This window comes from Pempheris klunzingeri, chromosome 3 (assembly GCF_042242105.1).
Source record: "Pempheris klunzingeri isolate RE-2024b chromosome 3, fPemKlu1.hap1, whole genome shotgun sequence".
Taxonomy (NCBI): domain Eukaryota; kingdom Metazoa; phylum Chordata; class Actinopteri; order Acropomatiformes; family Pempheridae; genus Pempheris; species Pempheris klunzingeri.
This window is the reverse complement of record NC_092014.1, coordinates 6,804,825-6,828,665: the sequence shown is the minus strand read 5'-3', so window position 1 is coordinate 6,828,665 and position 23,841 is coordinate 6,804,825. Positions and strand designations below refer to the sequence as shown.

General features: G+C 41.5%; 1 protein-coding gene across 1 annotated transcript in view; it reads left to right on the top strand.

The window, feature by feature from the left end:
• Positions 1–23,841, top strand: part of LOC139225692 (protein sidekick-1-like) — a 213,790-nt gene that overhangs the window by 145,821 nt on the left and 44,128 nt on the right. Inside the window, exons 14-22 of the mRNA XM_070856523.1 lie at positions 99–272; positions 3,112–3,248; positions 4,481–4,628; positions 11,861–12,001; positions 13,760–13,941; positions 17,079–17,194; positions 20,825–21,020; positions 22,056–22,154; positions 23,339–23,530. Coding sequence (XP_070712624.1) covers positions 99–272; positions 3,112–3,248; positions 4,481–4,628; positions 11,861–12,001; positions 13,760–13,941; positions 17,079–17,194; positions 20,825–21,020; positions 22,056–22,154; positions 23,339–23,530 — 1,385 coding nt within the window. The remainder of the gene's footprint in view (positions 1–98; positions 273–3,111; positions 3,249–4,480; positions 4,629–11,860; positions 12,002–13,759; positions 13,942–17,078; positions 17,195–20,824; positions 21,021–22,055; positions 22,155–23,338; positions 23,531–23,841) is intronic.

Sequence of the window (23,841 nt, the reverse complement as noted above, 5' to 3'; positions counted from 1 at the left end):
ATGTCAGTTCTTGTGTATATGTACATGCTTACTTTTTCAGCGCCTGCTTCATCTGCTTTCCACGACTTTAACATACATTTATAACTCTTCTATTGCAGCTTCAAGTGGGATCGAAGTGGTGTGCCGGTCCTCACAACGAGTGGAGGCCGCGTCTCCGTGCGCCAGGGCTCCCTCACTATTGCCCAGACGTGGTCAGGCGACATTGGGGATTACACCTGCACTGTGACATCACAGGCTGGCAATGATTCTCGCTCTGCGCGCCTCGAAGTCATGTGAGTTCAACAAATCATGCAAAGCTGTTTTGACCATGTAATGTCTCAGTTGGGGAAACAAACACCAAATCCATAGCTAGCAGTCAAAATGCAGATATGACTGACAGGGAGGATGCCTCTGTATCGATGTTGGAGCAATAACGATTGACTTTGCAGAACAACATTTAAGAGAGGCAGTATATCATTTACTACATTGCCAAACATAACGAATGCATTAATATCAGCTTATTTCAGCGGGTGTCTAATGAAATACTTGCTTCTTTCCGATAATAGCCATGCTCTTTCATACTAGACACCCACTATACCAAACCCATGGCTATACCATTAAAACTGTGAGGTGTGAGAATGTAGCTAGTTAGTGTGAGTTATTATTAGACAGTCGTCATAGTAGTGTAAGGTCATTTATGCTATCAGGTACCCTCTACATGCAGCACTCTGCCTGCTCTGTGAAACCACATCCGTATTAGCCCTCAAGTGTAAAATCTGTGTGTGGTGTGTTTGTGTGCATGCATGCATTGATGTGGTTTGGGTGAACGCATTCCAAACATGTCACATTGTGTGTCTTCTATGAGCAGGCATTCCTGACACTCAGATTAAAGCATGCCCAACACATATTTCAAGTGTATGCCACGCTCCGACCCACACAGTCTCATTACAACCACTGTGAGAGAACACTATCAGGTAGTGGCCTATATTTAGTAATAGGCACTTGTTAAATATATTCATAAAAGGCACTTATGATATATTAATACAATTGCAGGGTAGGAGAGAGATAGAACATGAGTCCACATCCTTCTGAATTATACAGTGGTGAGAGGTTACACATGTCAAGCTCAGAGGGAGGAAGTGGGTCTCTGTTTATGGCTGTGTTAAAACATGAGGGGATCGAAGGGATTTCTGTAGGACTCTGTGTGTGTGTGTGGGCGCATGCGTCCACGTGTGTGACTGACATTCTCGTTAGCTCAGTATCAGTGGGTCACGGAGGCTAACAGACGCTGGCAGCTGAGGAGACAGACTAATTACCAGCAGGTTATTGGTTCAACTCCCGCAAGACCCATCCATGTGTTCGTAACTGTGTGTCTGTGCACGTGTGTGTGTGTTTTGTATGGGATTTTGTGGAGGTGGTTGCTCTAACATTCTCTAAGCTCATCCATTAATTAATATGATCATGTCAGCTCAGAAAAGAAAACATCATTCTCATTTCCCCTCGCTCCCTCTCTGCCACACTCACAGCCGCACTCTCTCCCCCTCTAACATTACCTCTCATTCTTCACATATCTCACTCTCTCGCTGTGTTTCCCTCATTGTCTGACTTCATACCCACTTGTATATTAAAACCTAAAACCACACTCATACACACTCAGAAAAAGCAAAAACTGAAGCTTTTTTTTTTTTTTTTAACTCCATCATCTGGTGAATTCAACAAGAGCCTGCTGCCTGTTAAAGGACAGCTTCTTGGACAGCATATTCACACATCCATGATTGTTTGGAAATAATTAATGAGCCCATGAATATGAAAGGCAGCTAGTTTAGGCACAAGGGAACATGTCTTTCATCATGCTTTTAGTGTAAATTTATTAATTTTGTTTGGTCTGTTAATAACTTTTCTCCTGTTATCTCTGTCAGCATCTGTAGCCTTCACAGTGAGCCACACTGAGATCTTCTTTCAATTCCTTTTCCTCCTTCAAGGCAACTTTAAAGGAGTTATGATGCACTTAAATCAGTATAATCAAATGTTTGGACACTCCTTATTGCCTTCATGAATATATCTGTGTTGCTTTGTTTGTTATTATCATGGCAGGGATGCACAAATATCCATGCGGGATGGCCAAATGTCTGGAGAATTTAGTTACAATAGATGTGGCGGAATATATTTACTCTGGTCCAGATTGCAGACAGAATGAAATATCACAATAAAAATATGCAAACTGCAACCATATTTAGAAGATGGCACCCGCTGGAACTGATCTTGGACAGGACCCAGGAACCAGCGTGGGTGCCAGAGCCAACATTATTCCACCACACGTATCTAATAGAACAACAAAACACAGGAAACAAATATCTGTCAAATGAAAAGTCTTGGCACTTTATTGCAAACTTGTTTATGAAACACAAATGCAACACAATTGTGTAATTACATGTTTAGACACATCCGTTAGTCCAAATGTGGATGTTGAGGGAATAGTAATAGCAACACAAGTGCTTGTGTGCTTTCTTGCTAAGGGTTGAATAAGAGCATTTCTATTTACTGCCTAAACGTGAGAGGGGTGTAATGTCTAAACAGTAGCTGCTTAGCTTAGCTTAGCAGGAAGACTTGAAACACGGGGAAACAGCTAGCCTGGCTCTGTTTGAATGTAGAGAAAACTGCCTAACACGGCTCACAAATGAACACGTTATATTTCATTTGTTTAATCCATAATAGACCAGAGATGTAAAAAACGCCAGCTTGTGATTTTATCTTGTGCTATAAGTAACTACCTGCAGCCTCCACTGGTTGCTTGACAACTACTTGAGAAATAGTCCGGCAAATAACCCTCTGTAAAACCACATGTTGTAACTGAGTGTGTTTTAGAGGTGCTGGTAGGTGGCTTTTGTTACCCTCAGACAGAGCCAGGCTTGCTGCTCCCAGTCATAATGCAAAGTTAAGATAAATGGCTGCTGGCTGTGGTGTCATATTTAGCACACAGACATTAGAGGCATCAGTCTTCTCATCTAACTTCAAGGGTGTTTTCCAAAATGTCAATGTATTCCACTAAAGACTTGGTTCTGATCAGATAACAAAACAAATACTGTCAAACATCTGATGTCTTTGGGCCTTTCTTGTCTTTTGTGTGTTCAGTGAGCTTCCACACTCTCCTCGTTCCCTGACCGCTCGTCTCAATGACTCTGACTCCCGCTCCGTCCTCCTGTCCTGGTTACGCCCCTTTGATGGGAACTCTCCACTTCTGTACTACCTGCTGGAGCTGTCTGAGAACAGTAAGTGTGGGTGTGTGTGTGTGTTTGTGTGCGCGTACATACTTTATAGCGCCTGAGCGGCAAACAGCTGTTCACTAGCTGTCTACCAGGCACTGACACACACTCATTTACAAGAGGCAGACATATGGAGAATGGTGTTCCTGCGTAAATGTACATCCAGGTTCCCTATAAATAAACTCTTATTTTCCTCCCTTGCTCATTCTCCCTCACTCTCTCGCTCTCTGTTTCTCTCTGTCTCTCACCCTCTCTCTACCACAGATGTTTTAACAGCAGGCTGGCTCTCTGTCAAATGAGAAATAGAGGAAGAGAGAGAGAGGAGAGAGGGATTGAGGAGTAGAATGACAGGAGAAGCAGATTGAAGGGAGATGGCTGTAGAGCCACTCTTAATCCTGCTATAAGTTAACGGGATGGAGTGGTGAATGTTACACGAGGAGCCAAGCACTTGGCACATGACCATAGGACTGATGGACAAATGCCAAATGTTAATGTAGTTTGGCATTTTAAGTAAACTTTTAGGGAGAATATGCAGCAGGAATATGACTTCAACTTTTCTGCTGTCACTATCTCAACAGCTGCTTTGCAGCAACTACAAGGACACGCCAAAATAATAAAAAAAAGATGTCTAAATGTCTGGTCGATTTCAGTAAAGACAGAATCCAGACAAGGAGGAATGGATGAAAATTTTGTGCACACTGATAACCAGCTCTGTGTGTGTGTGTGTGTGTGTGTATGCGCGCGCACTTGTGTGTCATATAGATGTTTTGGATTGCAGGCTATTTCAAAGTGAAGGGGCCATTACAAATGCAGTGTATTTTCATGCCAGACAGTGACTCCAATACACTTACTGAGCTCATTTTAAAAGACACACACACTGTCCTCCTCACCTACGCAGACATGCATGTGTCCAGTGTGATGATAATAGTGTATCTGTCTGTGATGTTTTCAGAAAGAGATAAGATGGAAACAAGCCAGCTACAATATACAGAAGCATCTGTGTTTCTTTATTAATCCCCCTTTTCCCTCCAAACTCTCTCTTGTTGCATCATGTTGTACTTCATTCAGTTATAATTCTCTCCATCTTACCCCCCTTCTTCTTTTATACCTTACTTGCTTCTTTTATCTATTCCTCCCTTCTTTCCTTTTGATTTATGGGTCTCAAATGTCCCTGTGTCCCTGTTTGTCCTGCCTCAGCCAGAGATTATCAGCCTCTAATCTTTGTGTTTTCTGTCTAGACTCACCGTGGAAGGTCTACCTATCAGAGGTCGACCCTGCTCTGACTATAGTATCAGTGGGCGGGCTCACACCTGCCAGGACCTATCAGTTCAGACTTTGCGCCGTCAATCAAGTGGGCAGGGGTCAGTACAGCGCAGAGACGCAAAGGTAAGAGCATGATATGTGCACTCAAAAACATATTCAATCATTGTTATACGTCTGAGACACACACTCTCTACCAGCTTACATACTTCTCAGTACGTCTTGTGAAGCCACGCTCCTGCTTCACTGTTATTTTCTAAAAAGCACAAAACCATTTTCCGTGTAGCACATGTTACAATGTGTGTGAAATGATTATTTTTTGCCTGTTCCATCTCTGTGTAATAGACTTTGTCACGCTGCTTTGGTGTTAAGCACCGTCTCCTCACAGCCACAGGGTTCTGGGTTCGAATCCGCTGACTGGCTGGGTGGCTGCGTGGAGTTTGCACGTTCTCCCCGTGCTTACATGGGTTCCCTCCGGGTACTCTGGTTTCTTCCCACAGTCCAAAGACATGCAGGTTAGGTTAATTGGTGACTCTAAATTCCCCGTAGGTGTGAATGTGAGCATGGTTTCCTCTCTCCTCTGTGTGCCAGCCCTGTGATTGACCGCCACCCAGTCCAGGTGGCACTGCTACTGGCTTTGGCTCTAGACCCATCCCCCCTCAGCGCCCACCCCGACCTACTAAGCGATACAGTTAATGGATGGACACTGCCTCACACAAACTAGGAATGAATAAACTACAATGAAAATGTACAGTTTATGCACACCCACACACTCTAATTTGCGTGTGTGATAGTGCGCATGTTGCCATGAGCGTGGATAAGGACACGGGATTTAGAATGGGGATGAAACGGGGATGTTTTCTAACAAAGGGGTGGAGTGTCCCTTTTTTGTTTGGAATCCATTTCCCTTGCAATGAGCAATTTAAATTCACATCCATGCTGTACATGTCTACGTGACTGTGTGTATACGCGTGTGGATTTACATGCCAGTCTGCATCCACTGCATGTACTGAACTAAACAGCAAAAAAGATTAATCTAACTGGTCGACGTGTCTGTGTGTGCAAGTGTGTGTAAAAGAGAATTCGACTTGCCTGAAAAGTAAATAGATTGCTGTGCAGATGTTTTATGTTTGTGTGTGTGTGTGTTTGCATGTTTATCCCAAGAGAAAACACTAATGGGGGTAATTATGATGCCTTAGCACTGATGGAACTGGATAGAGGGAAAGAGGGCTGGAGGAGATGTGTCAGGCCTCTTAACAATTTTGGCCCTGAATATACGCACACATGTACACACAAACACACACACACTCTGACACTCACACACAATACCACAGATGTGGCCGTGCATCATAAAGTAGACACACATAAACACACAGACACACAAACACACAGTTTTGTCTGGCTGAGAGTGACCATAAGCAGACGCCAGTTGTAGCTCTGCCAAATAGGCTCTCAGCAACAACAGCAGCTGTAAACGCTGCCATCACGCATTCACACACCTCAGATTACAGTCTCCTGTCAATTTCTTTCTTTTTACCTTGCAGTTCTTCTATTTTCTATTCTCCTTTTGTCTGCACTGAATCATTCTCTCATCTGCTCTTGTTTCATTCAAAATCTTTCTCACTTATCCTCTTCCACTCATCGTCGTTACTCTCTTATTCCTCTGCATGCACTAGTGTATTGTTTGTGTCCAACCTAGTCCACAGTCCAGAGTTGATTGTTCGAGGCACTGGAGAATAGATTGGACTGATCTGACTGGCAGACAAACGTGTCACCACTGGCCAGTGTATCAGGGCAGATGGATACATCTCTTCTTCAGTGTTTGTGTCATACGTAAGCGCTTTGTTTTTCATCTGCAGGATTTTTGCCCGCATAAGACACGCACACATGCAGTTGTAGATGCCTAGGCACGTGCTGCTCTTGACACACAGGGAGAGTGAGGCCGAGGAAAATGTCTCGCAGAAGCTGAGAGCTCTAAATGAGAAGGATGACAAAACGCAGTAATGTGGACAGAGTGAGCGAACAGGGCAGGGAGTGAAGAAGCAGCTTGTAATATTGATGACAAAAAGCCCTTATTAAAGTTTGAACTTCCAGCTGCTTCTGTACTCCCCCATTTTGTTCTTGTCCTTATTAGGATCTTTATCATAACAGCATTAATTCATACATTTTTTTTCTTTTTCTCTTTGATCCCCACCATCATCCTGACTTTCTTTTCCCTCTTCCTCTTTTTTCAAGCGAGTGCACAGAGGTACTGTTGAACTAGGAGCTGTGTCCTGGGAGATGGACACTAAGAGTATATGAATGAATGTGATCAAAGCTGGAAAACATCACATCTAAATACAGAAACTGTCTCAAAGAATCCAATCCACAGTTATTCATGCATGCCCTACACTAACACCATTACCATCATTAAAGAGAAAGCATTAACACAGGAAAGACAGATTAAGCATAAATGCCTTGACCTCCAGGGGCCATCAGAACTTAAAAGCATCTAGTTCTTTTTGCTTTCGCTCTTACTTTTTATTCCACCTGTTCAGTTGGAACTAGAACACATCAGACTTTAACCGTAGATATGTGATAAAATACTCTCTTTTATTACTATCAAGCACACACTATCAGACAAAAACTGTAAAAAAAAAGAAAGAATGCTCCTGGAGCTTCAAAAGGAACTGAATTGTATCTTAGTGTTTAACTCTGGCTGCAGCTATGCTAAAGGTGCCTATAGGAGAGTGAGTGATTCATTCTTTTACGCTATAGAGTGGAAACATAAAGAAACAGAAACAGAAAGAGCACTGAGAAGCCTTCAGCCAGATGAGAAGGAACTGGCAGAGATTACAGGCTATTCTTCACCTTGCGCAATGTTTTCTTCACTATCAAAGCGCAAAGAATATGACACATTAATATAAACTGGACTCAACTCATTTATGCATGCGTTAGTTAAAATACGTAGGTGTAATCTTTTGATTGTTTTTGGCGCTGTAGAGAATCAAAATTACAAGCGATAACCTGGGAAAAACCTCCTGCATAGATGACCAAAATGACAAAAAAACAGGTGAATCTGAGTTAGAATAAAACAAGAATCATGAAATCTCCCTTGAACTTGAGGTGACTGATAATTAATTATTTGCGGGTGAACCTGTTAGATTTAAAGTACACAAAAACCTGACTTTCGTATGTTGATACATAAGGCATATGCAATTATAGGCTAACTAATGTGAATAAAATGGATTAAGCGTTTGTTTGAACTTGAAAGCATAGAAGACAGGCCTGGACCTTGACCTCCACTCATTTAACTATTAGCATTTCTTTAAACCAATTTAATGAAAATGATTTATAAAAACTGCTACATTTTATAATAGCAGTGTTAATTTTTTTCACTATTCATTTTCATTACTTTAATTAAGCTACAAAATAACAGGCGAGCCATTCTATAACACTGAATAGACCTGCAACTGTTCAAAAAGTTCATTAGATATATGAGAAATTACATTTAACATTAAGGATAAAAAAACCATAAGAATAAATAAGGATCAGTTTACAACAGATTAGTTTATACATTCATAATTCACTTGAACTGTAAGCCTTATTTAAATTGTACTTGTATATCACGGCAACAGTTTTTTCCTTCAGAATTTTCTTTCCATTTTACATGAAATTGAAGGTACATTCTCATTTTATACAAAAATGTCAACCTTATGGAGTCAATCAGGCAGGCTTTTAAAATAAAACATAACCATTGTGGAAGCCTTACATTTACAAATCTTTTACAAAATCAAATATTTGTCATGAACATACTGCATTTTAAGCAGCCAAGCTAGTGGTTGTTTCTGCAAACACAACAAATTCACCCTGAATGAAATGATTGGATGTTTATTACAGGCCTGAGACAGCCAAAGGTACCTGATTGTTTGTCTTTTTTGTCAAACTATTTCATTTATCGATTGATGTGATGAAAATTTCAACTCAAAAATATATATATTTTTTTTTCTAATGTCATCATTGTGTAAAAAGTTTTCCGGTGACACGGTTCATGCACTGACAGAAAACACCACCAACACTGCAACACAGCTTCTGTAAGAGTATTGTTTATTTTCAGCAGCAGAGAAGATAATCAGCTGTACCTGGCACATAACATCCATCGATTACTCATTGTGCTCCAATCAGACTGAAATTAGGCAAGCGGATAAATTGACAGAATTCTTAGTTTCATGCAGGGTGTTCTTCCACCATACATACCTAGATAGCACAGACATTAGCAGATATGGCTCTGAATGGCAGTGTTATTTGCTTTGTGTTCAACGTGAGTACAGTAGATATAGTAAAAACATTATAAGTACATTATTGCATCTACCTTAAGATGCATGTCAGTATTGTCAAAATCAGCTGCTTGATTCAAATTTTGACATTTTTATGTGAAAAATAAATTTATCTTTTAAACCTGCATTTTTAATGTTCTGCACACCAAACTACAACAATGACAGAGCATCCAGTGTTCTGAGGTATTGTTGCTGACATGCAGCAGAAACACTTTTGACTACATTATGAAAGTGACAAACCTGAAGCACATATACTGCAGCAAATGTGTGTCTCAACTGGTTTTGATTCATTGTGAGAATATGCACAAAGTTTCTCTATTTCCCAGACAGAGTCTCTTTAGTGTGTCACCCTCCTCCATTTGTGCAGCTTTTAGCCTCAGGCTAAACAGCATAACATTTAAAGCAGACAAGACTTAGAGTGTCAAACACGAACAAAATAAGCTCATCTATTCGGCTGGTTCTACCCAATCATGTCACATCTGGTTTCTCTCTCTTGCTTTTTTTTCTACCATGGGTTGTCATCTTGGCAAAACCTCCCTCTGCTCATTTCTCTCTATTTCTTATTCCTACTGGATCTAAATTTTACCGTCCTGTTTGAATAGAGGCAGATTTAATATCCCGGTAACACCATTAAATTCAAGAGTGAGTGTGTTTGGATTTAGTGAGAAAGCCAATGGGCATTAAACTGTGGAGAATGACACAGATAGAAACTTTTACTAATTCCCACAGTGCCGGGATGCACAAAATACATGTACCCACCCCCCTCACTTCCACTCATACACTAGAAATCATTTACATCTCCTGTGGAAAATGTCCTCTTTTCTCTCTTAATAACAAGGGACAGAGAAAGTGTGTCACACAGCGTTCTGCGAAGGTTTTGTGCTGTGTTTGTTATGTATGGTCGCAGTACATGTATGGATGTTGGTATGAATGCCTGTAGATGTTTGGGTGGATGTGAAGTGGTGTATAAGTAGGTGGGTTGAGGTTTGGGCATTTAATCTCTTGTGTGAAGTCGATGTCCTCATGCTGAACCCACTGTATGAAATATTTACTGGTAAATGGTTGGAAGCGAATTAAGGCAATTCACAAGAAGTTTCTGCATCGAGTATAAGTGTGTCAGTGTGTGTGTGTGTGTTTTATTTGCAGTCAAACAGTGAATGACCGCATCTGTTCAGCACTGTATGGGTGTGTGGGTGTTTGTGTAGCGTGAGTTTGTATATGTGCATTAATGTGCATCATCAATTTCAGTCAAAAGCAGTGGCATAGTTGAGGATTATATATACCCCATTTCCAGACGGCTACACTAATGCCCATCTCATTCACACAAGGCCCATTAGCCTATGTGTGTGTGTGTTAGTGTGTGTGGATATGTGCGTACATGTGTATGCCTGCAGCACCTGGTGCTGTCTGACAGTGCCTAACCTAATGGAAGTAAAGCACAGCTGTAAAACCACTGGCCTGTGCCATATATCCGCCTGCACAAGTCTCAAGCTAACAGCTTTCACACCCCTGGCTTCACAGAAACACACACACAAATAGATATTCACACACACGTATAGGCACATACACATACAGACACACAAATAAGTAAAGCCATACCACAACTAATGGCTCAGTGGCTCATAGGGAATCATTCAGGGAGACATGGGTGCATAGAAGGGAAGCAAGGGGGGTTGGAGGGATGTAAATCTCCAGACATAATCCATGGAAGGGAAAAGACCATCGGATGTTGCAGTCTGTCTTAAGCTGGGAGAAATTTGTTTGGTGTGCTCATGTGTGTGTGTGTGAGCACATATGGCTTTGATTACGTTAGCTGAGCTGCTTACAGTAAAGCCAGAGGCTGACCAGCTCAGCCTGTGTGCTTTACCAACCATGAGAGGGCTGGGAGCTTTAATCATGGGAGAGGAGGTGGGGTTACAGAGGAGAAGAGGAGGGATGGAGATGAGTAAAAGATAGAAGGATGAAATAATTGAGGCCAAAGGACATGATGGATGAAAGGTGAAAGTTTGCAGATGGGAGTGAGAAAAAATGGAAGAGGGGTTCAAAATGTCGAAGGAAAGATGGGAAAAAGGTTTGGAGAGACAGAGTAGGGTTGAAGAGTACAGAGGGGGCGAGAGATCATACTGTCTCAGTGGAAATTAAAAGACCAGCTCTTTGCTCATTTTTAACTAATAGTGATTTAAGTATCTGTTGCTGTTGCACTGTATAGCTGCCCATCAGGGATAGTGGTGTAAGGTTGAGGTTGAAATAGAAGCTGTCCAAAGATTGCCGTCGTATAAATGGAACATAAGCAAACGTTAAGTTAAAAGGAGTGAGATAAAACAGAATATAAACAGCAATTTGCCACATACTGATACTAAATGCTCTTTGTTGTTCTAAGCTGCCAGTGAAGAAAGCACAGTAGTGATTCAACTTATACCGAGTTCATGAACGCTTTTACATTTGTTGATTTAAACACCCAGTGTCAGCTCGATCATTCCCACGAGAAATCGTCTGGCACGCTGGAAGTGATGCGTTAAACGTTTCCATCAGCAGCAGCAGTGGTTTGTTTGAAATAAATGAACAATATAGCCAGAGATGAAAAGCAAATGTATTAAATGAAATTGCAAGATACACCAGAAGAACGAGGGAAGAGAGAGATGAGCCCGGAATTCAATAAGAATTAATCAGAGCTGTTTAAGCTGTGTGATGATTCTCTATAATAAGTTTCAGCTCTGTCTCGTGTATCTCCATTGACAAACACGATAATTTGTGCGTAGACAGTCTGACCCCCAGACGGGAAAAGATGAAGATACTTGGGAGAGAGAACTGCTTTAAAATTCCTTTTGAGCCGACTTACCTAATATAATGCTCCTGTGCAAACTGTCCATATATGTGATGTGGTGGACATCAGATGAAAAGGACAAATGCTGCGCCCGCACCTCTTCAGCAACACTGACATTCACTTTACAGGACACCTAATCAACCTAATCAGAATAATGTGTCTCTCCTGCTCTCTCTCTCTTCTTTCTTCCTGTCTTTATATGTGTGCGTGTGTGTTAGATTGATGCTGAGGGAGGAGGCACCCAGCGCTCCTCCGAAGAACATTGTAGCCAGTGGGCGAACAAACCAGTCCATCATGGTCCAGTGGCAGCCTCCACCAGAACCCCAGCTCAACGGAGTCCTCCGAGGATATGTGCTCAGGTATGCACACACACAGAAACACACACACCTGCATATTTGGCTTTGTAGCATTGAAAAGTCTTGCCTCTGATTGGCTGGTAGGTGTAAGGTGGAAAAAAACTGGTCATTCAGTTTCATCTTTACGGATTTTATAGGTTTATTGTTATATAGTTCAACATAGTTCCGATAATCAGCTATTCATTTAATTAATTAAGTAATTGATCAAGGAAAAATGCCAAACAAGGCACGTGCTTCTAAAATGTGAGAATTTGCTTCTTTTTATTGTTTTGCACCCCCATGATTAATATAAATTTGTGCTATTTGAAATGTTTGACACGCGAAGCAGACAATTTTCTATGGTCGCTTTGAAATCTAAAATATTGTGACAGGCAATTTTTCACAATTTTCTGACATTTAACAGACACAATAAACCCAGTAATTACTCAATAATGCAAATAATTGTTAGTCGCAGTACAGAAAAAACCCATGACAATCTACATTGTATAGAAATATTCCCTCCTTTGTCTCTCCCTCTTCATCAAGTACATACCCACACAGACACTCATACACAGACACAAGTGCTCTTTACAAATGCTCTCGCTGCCCTTGGTCGGCTGTTCTTCACTTTAACGTCTACCTAAAGTATGATACACTGGGTGTAATCAAACTGTCATCAGCTGCCTCATACGAATCTGCATAAAATTGCAGTAGAAGTTATCAAGTCTTTACGCTTGTTCAGTGTGTTATCTGCCTCCACTCCAGAAATCAGTTGAAAATAGAAACGCACACTTATACATCACCACTCTATCATTTCAGCTTTTTAGGACAGAGCTTCTACCTCCTCACACCCTCCCCTGTGGACTCTCCTTCTGTATCAGAACACCTCCTCATTTTCTCTCTCATATCGTCTCCTCCCCCCCCATGTGAGTGTCAGTGTATCAGGTGGAGGGAGGGGAGAAAAGGGGTTATCTCCTCTCCACTACAGAGATCCCATGTCAGCCTCCGGCGCCTCCTCACTTTGTGTATCTGTGTTTGTGTGTATGAGTGTGTTCCTGTGTGTTGCATGTGTGTGTGTGTGTGTGTGTGTATACAATACGTATGTGTGATAGAGCGCTGACTCAGCTGGTGAAATGTTGGAATATCCTGTTACACTGAATAGGCTCCATATTAAAACGCTGACATGTGGATTATTACCCCATTCAGCTCCATCAGATATGTACAGTACAATACCTAAGTGGTACTACGCCTCCCTGTCTAGTCGGCTCATATATCCTTTTAAGTGGACATTTATATCACATGTACTAAAGCAAAGGCCTTGAAAGTGCACTATTTAAGATGTCACCGGGCACTGAGGTTTTTTTTATTCTTCAGGGATTCTGACGTGATTCAGGCATCTTCACACCAATGGAAAATCCTTTAGCCACTAATCATACTGTGTGAAAGTGACATATTTGTTTATTTTAAAATGCGTTTTCAGGCGTATACAATATGCACGCTGGTATGATTTTATATTATTACATTATTAACCTAGCTAGCCACTACGGTCATAATTCTCTCTGTCTCTCTCTCTCTTTCTCTTTCTATGTATATATGTGTGTGTGTGTGTGTGTGTATATACACACACACACACGGAGCCAGGGATTGAACCATCAGTTCAGTTCATACAATAACAATAACAATAATAATACTAATACCAATAGGAATAGAGTAGATATTTGTCTGACTATTTCGACTTATACTGGTGTGTGTGTGTGTGTGTGTGTGTGTGTGTGTGTGCAGGTACCGTCTGGCAGGACTACCAGGGGACTACCAGGAGAAGAATATCAGCAGCCCAGAGACCAACTACTGTCTGCTGAAAGATCTGATCATCTGGACACAATACCAGATCCAGGTGGCTGCCTACACTGGAGCCGGCCTGGGTGTCTACAGCAGCCCTGTCACAGAGTACACTCTGCAGGGAGGTGAGTAACGACACAACTTTTTCTTTCCGGTTCTTTGAGGGTAAAGCAAATGTACCAAGAAAGTCAGAGACATTTTGTCAATCACCAATCCATGAACGTGTTAATGAACTTAAAGTATTCCCCGTAAACGTATCAGTAGCATTTTGCATATAACTGCCAAAGAGTAGCTCTTCCTGGCACCTCAAGTCCGTAAATACAGGACAAAAAACAATTCACATCTGGACAATCCCACATTATATACACATGTTCCCACTTATTATTTATACAGGAAGCACATGTGAGACAAAGCTGTACTCTCGTGGACTCTGTGAGCAATAGACATTAGATGTAGAAAAGAGCATTGCTGGGAATTTATATGTGTTCTTGAGATATTCTTATGATATTGGACTTTGATTGTATGCAAGTATAAAGACTATAGGTTTTCACCCTAAACATATTTTTTAAAAGCTGCCATCTGACTTTGCCTTTTTCCACACTTTTGCAGTTATAGTACTGTGTTGTTTTTTTTACATGAATGTGGTTTAGAACTTAAAGACAAAGTGCACTGAAGCACCTGCTGCATCTGTGCCGTTCCATTCATCTCTAAAAACATTTGTACTACAGAATACAGAAACATTTCTAAACTGTTAGCAGGTTGTGCCTGTGAGCAGACCATCCCCAACTCTTTTTACTGTTTTGGGTAGCAATCAAATGACTGAGATCACAGTTAGAGGCAGTAGCAATGAGGTACCTCTGCAAGGCTATTTGGCTTCGGTCTCTGTGATAGGATAAGAAGCTCAGCTTTGAGAGGAGACAGTTGATGCAGTTCAGACTTGCATGAAAGTTGCCCCCGAGGCCTCCTCAAAGGCATGCCAGCATCAACCAATTGGAATAAGACCCATTGGGCGACCCAGGACATGCTGGGGGGACTGCATCTCCCATCTGGCCAAGGAGCACCTTGGGATGCTGCAGGATTGGCTGGAGGAAGTATGTAGGAAATGAGGGTCTGTGCCGCTCTATAAGTATATTATAAGATAAGTAATAGTGGGATGATTGCAATAAACATGGCTGTACAGAGGAACACACTTTCAAGTCAGTCAAACATAAATCCACGCAGAGGTAGTGAAAGCAGGAAGTCTAAGTGAAGACAGTAAAGTGGTCATGAGGATAAATCTTCTTTAAACACGTGCTCTTCTCTTCCTGACTTTTATTCCAACAGTATATTATCATTATTAAAGATGGGCCGAGCTACACACACACACGTGCACATAAAACTCACAGTCATTATTACAAGAGTTCAGGACAGGTTTATAGACTTAGGAGAGGGAGTTAGGCTCATTAATTATTCTAATGTGCTTTAATGGGAGTAGCAGCGATGGATTGGACATTTTCTCTCCGTCTCAGTATCTCTGAGAGGATGTGGTTGAGCTCAGTGTTAGACTCTGATAATATCGCTGTTCTTCCACTCTCTCACATAGAGTCATATGCGCATACTAAGATTCCCCCAGAGGACAGAGTTTAGTGTTTTATCTGCAGCAGCGAGCTGCGAGGGGTTAGGAGCCGGTCCCCAGGAGTACAGTCAGCATGGCAGGGGGGGTAGAGAGCATCTTTAACATCAATTAATCTTCCGTCTCCCTCTCTGACTTCTCATCCTTTCCGGCTCTCTTTCTCTCACTATGTCTCTACTACCATTTTTCACTCATTTTTTTTTTATTCTGGTCTCTGCACTTTCCACTCTGTGTATGCTCTGTGTGTCGTCTGGCCTCTTTGGCTCAAATAGAAGATGTAAAGGGCATTCCCATCATGCAACAGTGCATTATCACTCGGTGGCTTTCTAGCATCAGCATAAACCCTTTACAGTGTAATAACCATTACATGTGCCCACAGACGCACACACACACACACACACACACACTTCACAGTTACACACTTCCCTCCCAGCTTAAATGTTTTCATGGAGCTTCTTACAGATAGATTCTATATAACACATAAAGATACACATTTAGAGACGCATTCATGCACATGAAGAGAAAAGAGAAGTTGAGGTGGATGAGGTAAATCTGTGTCTATCTCGTGGTAACTCAACACATGTTTAGCCCTCTTTTTCAATTTGAACAAATAACTTACATTTCATAGGAAAAACTACTGTTATATACACAGTGTATTCCACAGCTTCTCTTGTTAGACATTTCCCATCTTATCTCTTAGCATTCTGTCTTCTCTGTCTCACTCACTGGTGGATGATGAATGCCTTTGCCAAGTTTATACACGTTTCAAACTGATGCATTGTTATTCTGCTATTTACTATTCTGCTTTTGACTGCAGATTCTCATTGTTGAACTTTTTATTATCAAGCCGAGATTCAAATTTAAACACAGAAAAGAGCCAGATTTCTAGTTTATGAATGGTTCTTTGCAACATGGGTGTGTGGCTGTAGATGGGTTCAGTGCTGTAGGGCCTATTGTGAAGCCAAGTATTAATACAGATCAAGCATCATGACTTGTATTTTGTAATCAACAAATCATGACGTACTACGCAGTCTCGTCATATAGGTGATACAGGTTGACAGGGCTGCTTGGTTAGTAAAGGGATAGTGATGTGGCTACAGGACTGGACCAACAAATTTAATGAGTCATCTGAGTTCCTGTGGCCTCCGTCTGGCCTCCTAAGGTCATGAACTGAAAGGCTTAATAGATTTAATTTATCATTTTAGCTGTCTGCAGGAGCTGTCATTGTTCAGAACCAGTCGCTGAAGGGGCAGTACACTAATCTCACTTAGCCATTCCTAAGATGATACTTAGCAAGAAACGTGAAAGCAGAATACAATAGATGAGATGAATTTTATTGAGAAATTAGGTCATGTTGCAGCAGAGAACAGCAGTGTAGGTTTGGCATTTAACTTTTGCAAGCTTAGCAGATATTTTTAATTGAAAATGTACTGAATATCAACATAAAATATTGAAATATGGTGCTGTATCAGACATTTAAAACCACTACTTGAAAAAATAAAAGCATAACTGAAAGCTATTTATTTCTACAGCTTAGGGCTGCATGACTGTTACTGTATACAGCATGTTGTTCCTGTGTATCTAAACACGCATCCTCTTCCTCTTGCTGAACCAACTGCAGCTAAGTGTTATGTGTATCGCTGTGTTTAGTTCCCACAGCACCTCCGCAGGAAGTGGAAGTTTTAGCTATCAACTCGACCACCATCCGCTTCACCTGGAACCCTCCGCCTCAGCAGTTTATTAATGGCATCAACCAGGGATACAAGGTAAGCCTCTGGATGTGTGTATGTGGAACAAGACAAAGTTAAATATGTGCTCCAACATTCTTGTAAAGTTCGATAAAACAAAAAACCTTCGTCTACTTAAAAAAAAAAAAAAGATGTGCAGGATTTCTCCCTTATCTTGTGACAAGTTGAATTTTTCACTTTTAAATTAGTTGATAATGTAAAAATGTGTGTAAATTAAAACGTCTGATATAGTATTTGTAAGACAAAAGAGCACTTTTAAATATTCACCGTGTCTGTCCTCATCACCTTTCATCATCAAATTTTTGATAAAAACAACTCCTCTCCAGACACTAAAATTAGAAGTGATATTAAATATGCAGACCTGCAGACAAGACAATAGCCAGTATTTTAATAATATTGAGGTCTGGAGGTCTTGACGTCTCAATGACCTCCAACCCGTGATTAATTTTGTGCAGACTCCAAAAAACAAGTCTATTAATCCAGACTTTTGTTCACATTTTATTAATCAATTTAAAAGTTTAGAATTAAAAAGAAAATAGATGCTGTTAAAATGAATCTTGTCTTCTGTGTGTGTGTATGGGTACATTTTGTGAAAAACCTGTTAACCTCTAATAGGACTTACAGCGCAGAGGTCATGTCCCAGGATGCAGTGCTTTGCTTTTGTTTACCCATACCATTAGCCAAGCCATGTGAGGAACTAGCCCCAGGTCGAAATGAAAAGGACTGATAGGAGCAGATTAAATGGGAGAAGAGGAGAAGGCGTTGAGAAAATAGGTAGCAGGGGACAGAAGAGAAATAAGAGATAACATTAAAGGAGCAAGATAATGGGGAGCAGAGTGAGAGCGAAGGGCTGAATAGTGTGAGTTATCTGTGTGTACAGTACTAGTTCTGGTATGTGATTTATTCTTCACTAACATGACAAAGAAAACGCATCACAGTCTTGCAGCTTGTCACTGGATCAGTGTGTGTTTTAGAGAACGTGGATGCTGGCGTCTCTGTTGGTTGATGAATACTATATGGGTTTCCATCTGTTTGATGTGTCTCTTTCTGATGTTGCCTCTGTAAACCAGCCTTTACCACTTCAAGTCAGTGGAGCCTCACATTGCTGCTCTGCACATGTGGGTGTGCATCTTTTGGTGTGTTTCGCTGGTTAGAGGACAGTAGATAATGATATTAATTAAAAGAGGATATGAAGCAAAGCCTCATCTCATCTTATCCCCCCACAGACCACTGACTATATACAATACCCTTAGAAATATAGCTCAAAACTGATTGCTGGAGGGAGAACCAAAGAGCCTCTTCTGACGAGTTTCATATCCTCCATTTACATGTCCTTGAAACTGTATTTGTTGTAGTAGTAAAAGTTATCTGTCTGCCTATCTGTCTGTCTTTCTGTCTCACAGATACTCATAAATTAGGTTTATTCAGAGCTTTCGAAAAGACAAAGGATAGAGCAGTTTTTCATTAAACAGATTGCATTTTGCCTGAACTCTCATGGCTGCTCTTCTATTCAAAAGAGGCTCCATAAAAGACGTATTGACAGTGAATTATACAGAAAATGCAGAAATCGCCTGTCCCAGGTCTACTCTGGGACAATACTGTACCACATTGTGTTCTTCAGCACACTTTGGGTTTCCATTGCAATCTGGTTCAGAATCCACACGTTACTATAGCAACAGCAGGCCCAATCATCCCAGCACCCTTTAAAAGTGGACTAGCATCAGATGCTTGAGGGTGCCAGATCAGCACTCTTTTACTGCACCCAAACTGCACTGTGCTGATAATAAATTACAATAGAAAACCGTATTTTACCATGACAGACTGGGTGCAGTGCAGCACCCTTTAGGCAGAGAGAGAAGCAGCCACTCAACTGTCTCTGCATATCACAGACTTTTCCCTAATAGGAGATCCTTGTGTTTATGATTGGGCTCCTATCTCAGATTGTAGAGGTAATATGAAGCACTAGAACAGCATGTGCACTGTTAATCCTGAGTATTTGGCAACATAAGCGTGTTTTTTGTAACAACAGATCTATTCAAAGCAAAATGTGTAGTTATGAACGTCCGGGGGCTGTGCTGCTAAAACCCACAACACCCAAAAAATCCAGTATTATTAACTAGCATGAGGCATGTACAGAATAAACATGAAATTATAGCTCCAACATGTCTTAGGTCGTGTCCCGAATCACTCAATTGTTATAACTTATTCCCCATATGATAGACACTCAATATTGTACTCTGTAGTGGGCTATTAACTAAGATTTTTGACAATTATAAATCATCATATTCCATTACCATTTTGCGTCATCACTTGTGTATCATAATGGTATTGCTTGTATTGGTACGGCCATTTACAGGATTGTTAGTGGAAAATTTACATGCCATCAACAAGCCCTTAGAAGTACAGAGTACAGACTGCACAGAGAAACTCCCTATATAAAAGAACGTTATACAAATAAGACAAGTGGAATACACAAAGTGGCCGAGAAGTAGTATACCTCCCTAGAGAAACTCAGTAGCACTGGCTCAGTGGCAATGGCAGTGAATGACTAAACCTCTTTGACCTGTGAAGCTCCATTAAGGTGTGTCATTGGGTTTCCACTGGATTACATTCAATGAACCGTTCACACTGCCTGCATGTGGGAACTATATTAGAGGGTATGATTAAGACTCCACATTGTGGAGAATATTAACAACAACAGTCAACAGTGTTGGTTACTGTCATCATTTGCTGGCAGAGAATAAGGGAATAGACTGGAATACACTAAGACATTGTGTCTACGGGTCAGTGTTTCTGAAGTCCTCAAAAACAGGTGTATGCAAATGTCTCACCTACAATATGCCATTAAAGAGACGTTTTGAATTTTTTTAATCATATGCAGCTTGTTCTTCTTTTGCATTTACCTACCGCTAATCCATTGAGCTCCCTAATTCCGATGAAAACTTGGCCCACAACTTCACATTTGTTTTTCACCAGGAACTATAAATATGGGTACCATATCACAGTGTTGCTCGTGGCTTATCTCTTATTATGAATATGTAAGTGTTTGCCTTTCAGTGTTTGTTTTGTGGCTAAAGCAATAACACAAACGAAACTGCTGCAATTCTGAATATAAATCAAGTCTCACAATAGAGACAAATTAACCTTTCATTAGGCATTTAGTTGGACTGATCAAACTTAGTGTTTGTCCTCAGATGCTGCTATGACTGATAATGGCCTGCGGGCAGGAATTTATGTTAAGTGGTACATTCATACGTAAACAATGCTTACATTTCAATGTTTGGAATGCAGATAACTTTTCTAGTAATGAAACATGAATATTTTTGCCATTTTGACAAATTTGTGAGTACCACATAGGCAGTTTTAAACTTTAATGATGAGAAACCCTTCGGTATCAGCCTAATTCAAGAAAGATTCACCATACCCCATCGTACTGTGCTACAAATAAGTTTTGTTTCATAAATGCACTCTGAATAATATGATTTGTATTTGGTAGCCTGAGGCCAATACGACTCAGCTAAAATAACAAGTAAACAAAAATAATGGAAATACACCACAAACTAATAAATGTGATGGATATTTTAGGATACAATAGATATTATTGGGAACCTAGATGTCGCCAGTAATCATCTTTGTCACTTAATGCAGCTACTGGTCTGGCCAGAGCAGTCTCCAGAGGATGTTACCGTGGTAACCATCACCCCAGACTACCCAGGTTCACGCCACACCGGATTAGTCAGCGGACTTAAGAAATTCACCTGGTACTTTGGCTCCACCCTCTGCTTCACAACACCTGGAGACGGCCCCCGCAGCCCGCCCACTCTGCTGCAGACACACGAGGACAGTGAGTACACAGACACACACACACACACACACACACACACTTCAATGTGAATAAAGCCAGAACAGAGCACAGAGAACACACCGTTAGCCTCTCCTGTGAATAGTAATGAAAGTGTATTGACTTCCTCTGTATTCAGTCCAGCTGTGTACACTGCACATCAACACCCCCTGCTTTCTCTCAGGCACTTACTTTGTTTTCTCTCTATTTTAATCTTTTTGTTCTTAGTTTCTCGTCCACACTCCTTCTTTCCTTTTTCCTTCACTGTGTCTTTTTAAAGTGAATTGATTCATATGTTTTCAGGCATACTGGTATTTATAGCCTAGTGTTCCATGGATAAACATAATAGCTGCCACTCCCAGTTGCAAGTACACATGCACAAAGTCGCACCGTCAAATAAACACAATAGCCTATAGGCAGACTGACAAGCAATTATTACCAACCAGCAATTATCGAGTGGGAAAGGGATATTAGAAGCCATGTGTACACACACACATGCACACACACACACTCCCACATGTACACAGAGATATTGATTGGGTGCTGGGCGTGTTGCAGGGTTAACGGTGGGTGTAATTCTTGCTTGATGATAGCTTTTTGCGTGTGTGTGTGTGTGTGTGTTATTGAATGTCTCAGATGAATAGCTTAATCGCTCTGCAGGGAGAGGTCTTAGAGAGCCATACATGAAATGAGAAACGACAGGCTTGCGTGACGATGTGTGTGTGTGTGTGTGTGTGTGTGTGTGTGTGTGTGTGTGTGTGTGTGTGTGTGTGTGTGTGTGTGTGTGTGTGTGTGTGTGTGTGTGCGTGCGTCTGTGGTGGTCAATGCAGATGCGATTAGGAGGTGGAGTGTGAAGTTGAAGAGCTGTAGGTAATAGGCTAGAGATATAGACAAGAGATACATGTTGTATGTGTGTTTGTGTGGGGGGATGGTTTACTAAAATCTAAAATTTTATGAAATTAGGTCGCTGCTGATAAAGACAAAATAAAACAAATATTATTTGATGTATGTGAGATTATTTTGTTTATTTTTTTTCAGCACCTGGACCTGTTCGCCACCTGAGCTTCACTGAAATCTTGGACACATCCCTCAGAGTCAGCTGGGCAGAGCCTGAAGACAAGAACGGCATCATCACTGGTTAGATCATTACAAAATCTAAAGTATAAAATCTCTTAGCAGCCAAAAATGATTTCCACCACCACCTGCATCTTTCATCCGAAATTAAGAAACTTTTATTTTCAGCCCCATACACGGCTGTGATGACTTAATCTTAAATTAGGTTTAGTTCATATGTTCTTGCCAGGAACATTCAGTGATTAGACATAATAAGCCCAACATTTCCAGTTAAAAGGTATTCTTCTCATGTGGACAAATACAGTGTGTGGAATGATTAATTTAAGTAAAAAAGTGAAAAGCATCCCCTCAAGGCAAGCAGAAGTGAGGATGGATTCCTCAAACTTATCAATTTTTTTTCAGTACTCTCCACGTAGTCTTTTATTTTCAGTCTGGCTTCCACAGACATCCCCCTGTCTCTGACACTGTGTTTGTGTACAACTGATTCATCATCAGCTAATCCCTTCTCTCTGCAGCTTGTCTTCTCACATTATCTCCAACATGCCCTCATCCCACGCCTCCCAACACCCAGGGTGTTGTTTGTGTGGCGCATCACAGAGCTCGAGGCACTTTTCCTCCCAATTCATTTTGTCTTAGCTCCACCACGGCACTGTTAGACAATGACGCTGGTGAACACGACAAGCGGCTGTGAATTAAGCGATCGCACTACAATGTGTGCGTATGCGTGTGTCTGTGTGTCACCAGGCACCTACACAACAGGGCTGCAGTGGCTTTACAGGCAGCTTACACACTCAGAGGAGTGGGAAAACGGTTATTGAATCAAGGTCACATTGCACATTTACTCTTTTCTCCTCAACCTGCTTTTCATCCAGCACCTGGTGAGCAGGGAGACAGATGAGGGACCATTCACTCTCTCCAGGGCTTTACACACAAGTGGCCTCACACACAGAGCAACACACACACACACACACACACATTTGAAGGTGGTGGAGGGTGATGCATGACTGTGAAGATGCGAAGGGACAGACAGGGATTTTGACTGTAGTTACCCCTCCCGCACTCTCTTCCTCCTTATTGGCTCTGTACCTCTCATTATGTGAAGGTGTGTGTGCCTGTGTGTGTGTGTGTGTGTGTGTGTGTGTGTGTGTGTGTGTGTGTGTGTGTGTGTTTGTATGTGTGCGTGCATACATGTCTGCTCATGTCTATGTGCACCTTTATTAACCCAGCGTGTGCTCCACACCCCGCAGGCTATGTGCTGTGGTGGGAAGTGTCTGGCGTAGAGTCGAGTCGTGAGGAACGTTCACTGTCCAACTCCACCCTGCAGTACCAGCTGACCGGCCTCACCTCCACCACAGCGTACACACTACAGGTGGCAGCGCTCACCGCCGCAGGACGGGGCGTGGTCACATCCTCCACCATCTCCACTGGAGTCCCACCCGGTACAGTAAACACACACACACTCCCACACACAGGAGGCTGCGACAGTGGACGGTAAAAAAAGATTCTCGCTCGTGTGTGTACATGTGTTTTTGTGCGTGTGTGTGTGTAGCCAGCTAAATATGACTGATGAGCTCTTACGATGCCATTGTCTTTCCTCAGGCTGATAAGTGGCTGTTACCGTGCATCCATGAATCATCACCCACACAACCAACACACGCGTTCACACGCACGGTCACACACAAGAGTTTACAGCATCTTAGAGAGCGCTTTGTTTTATTTGTGTGTATACCATGTGCACGCCACGCTTGTG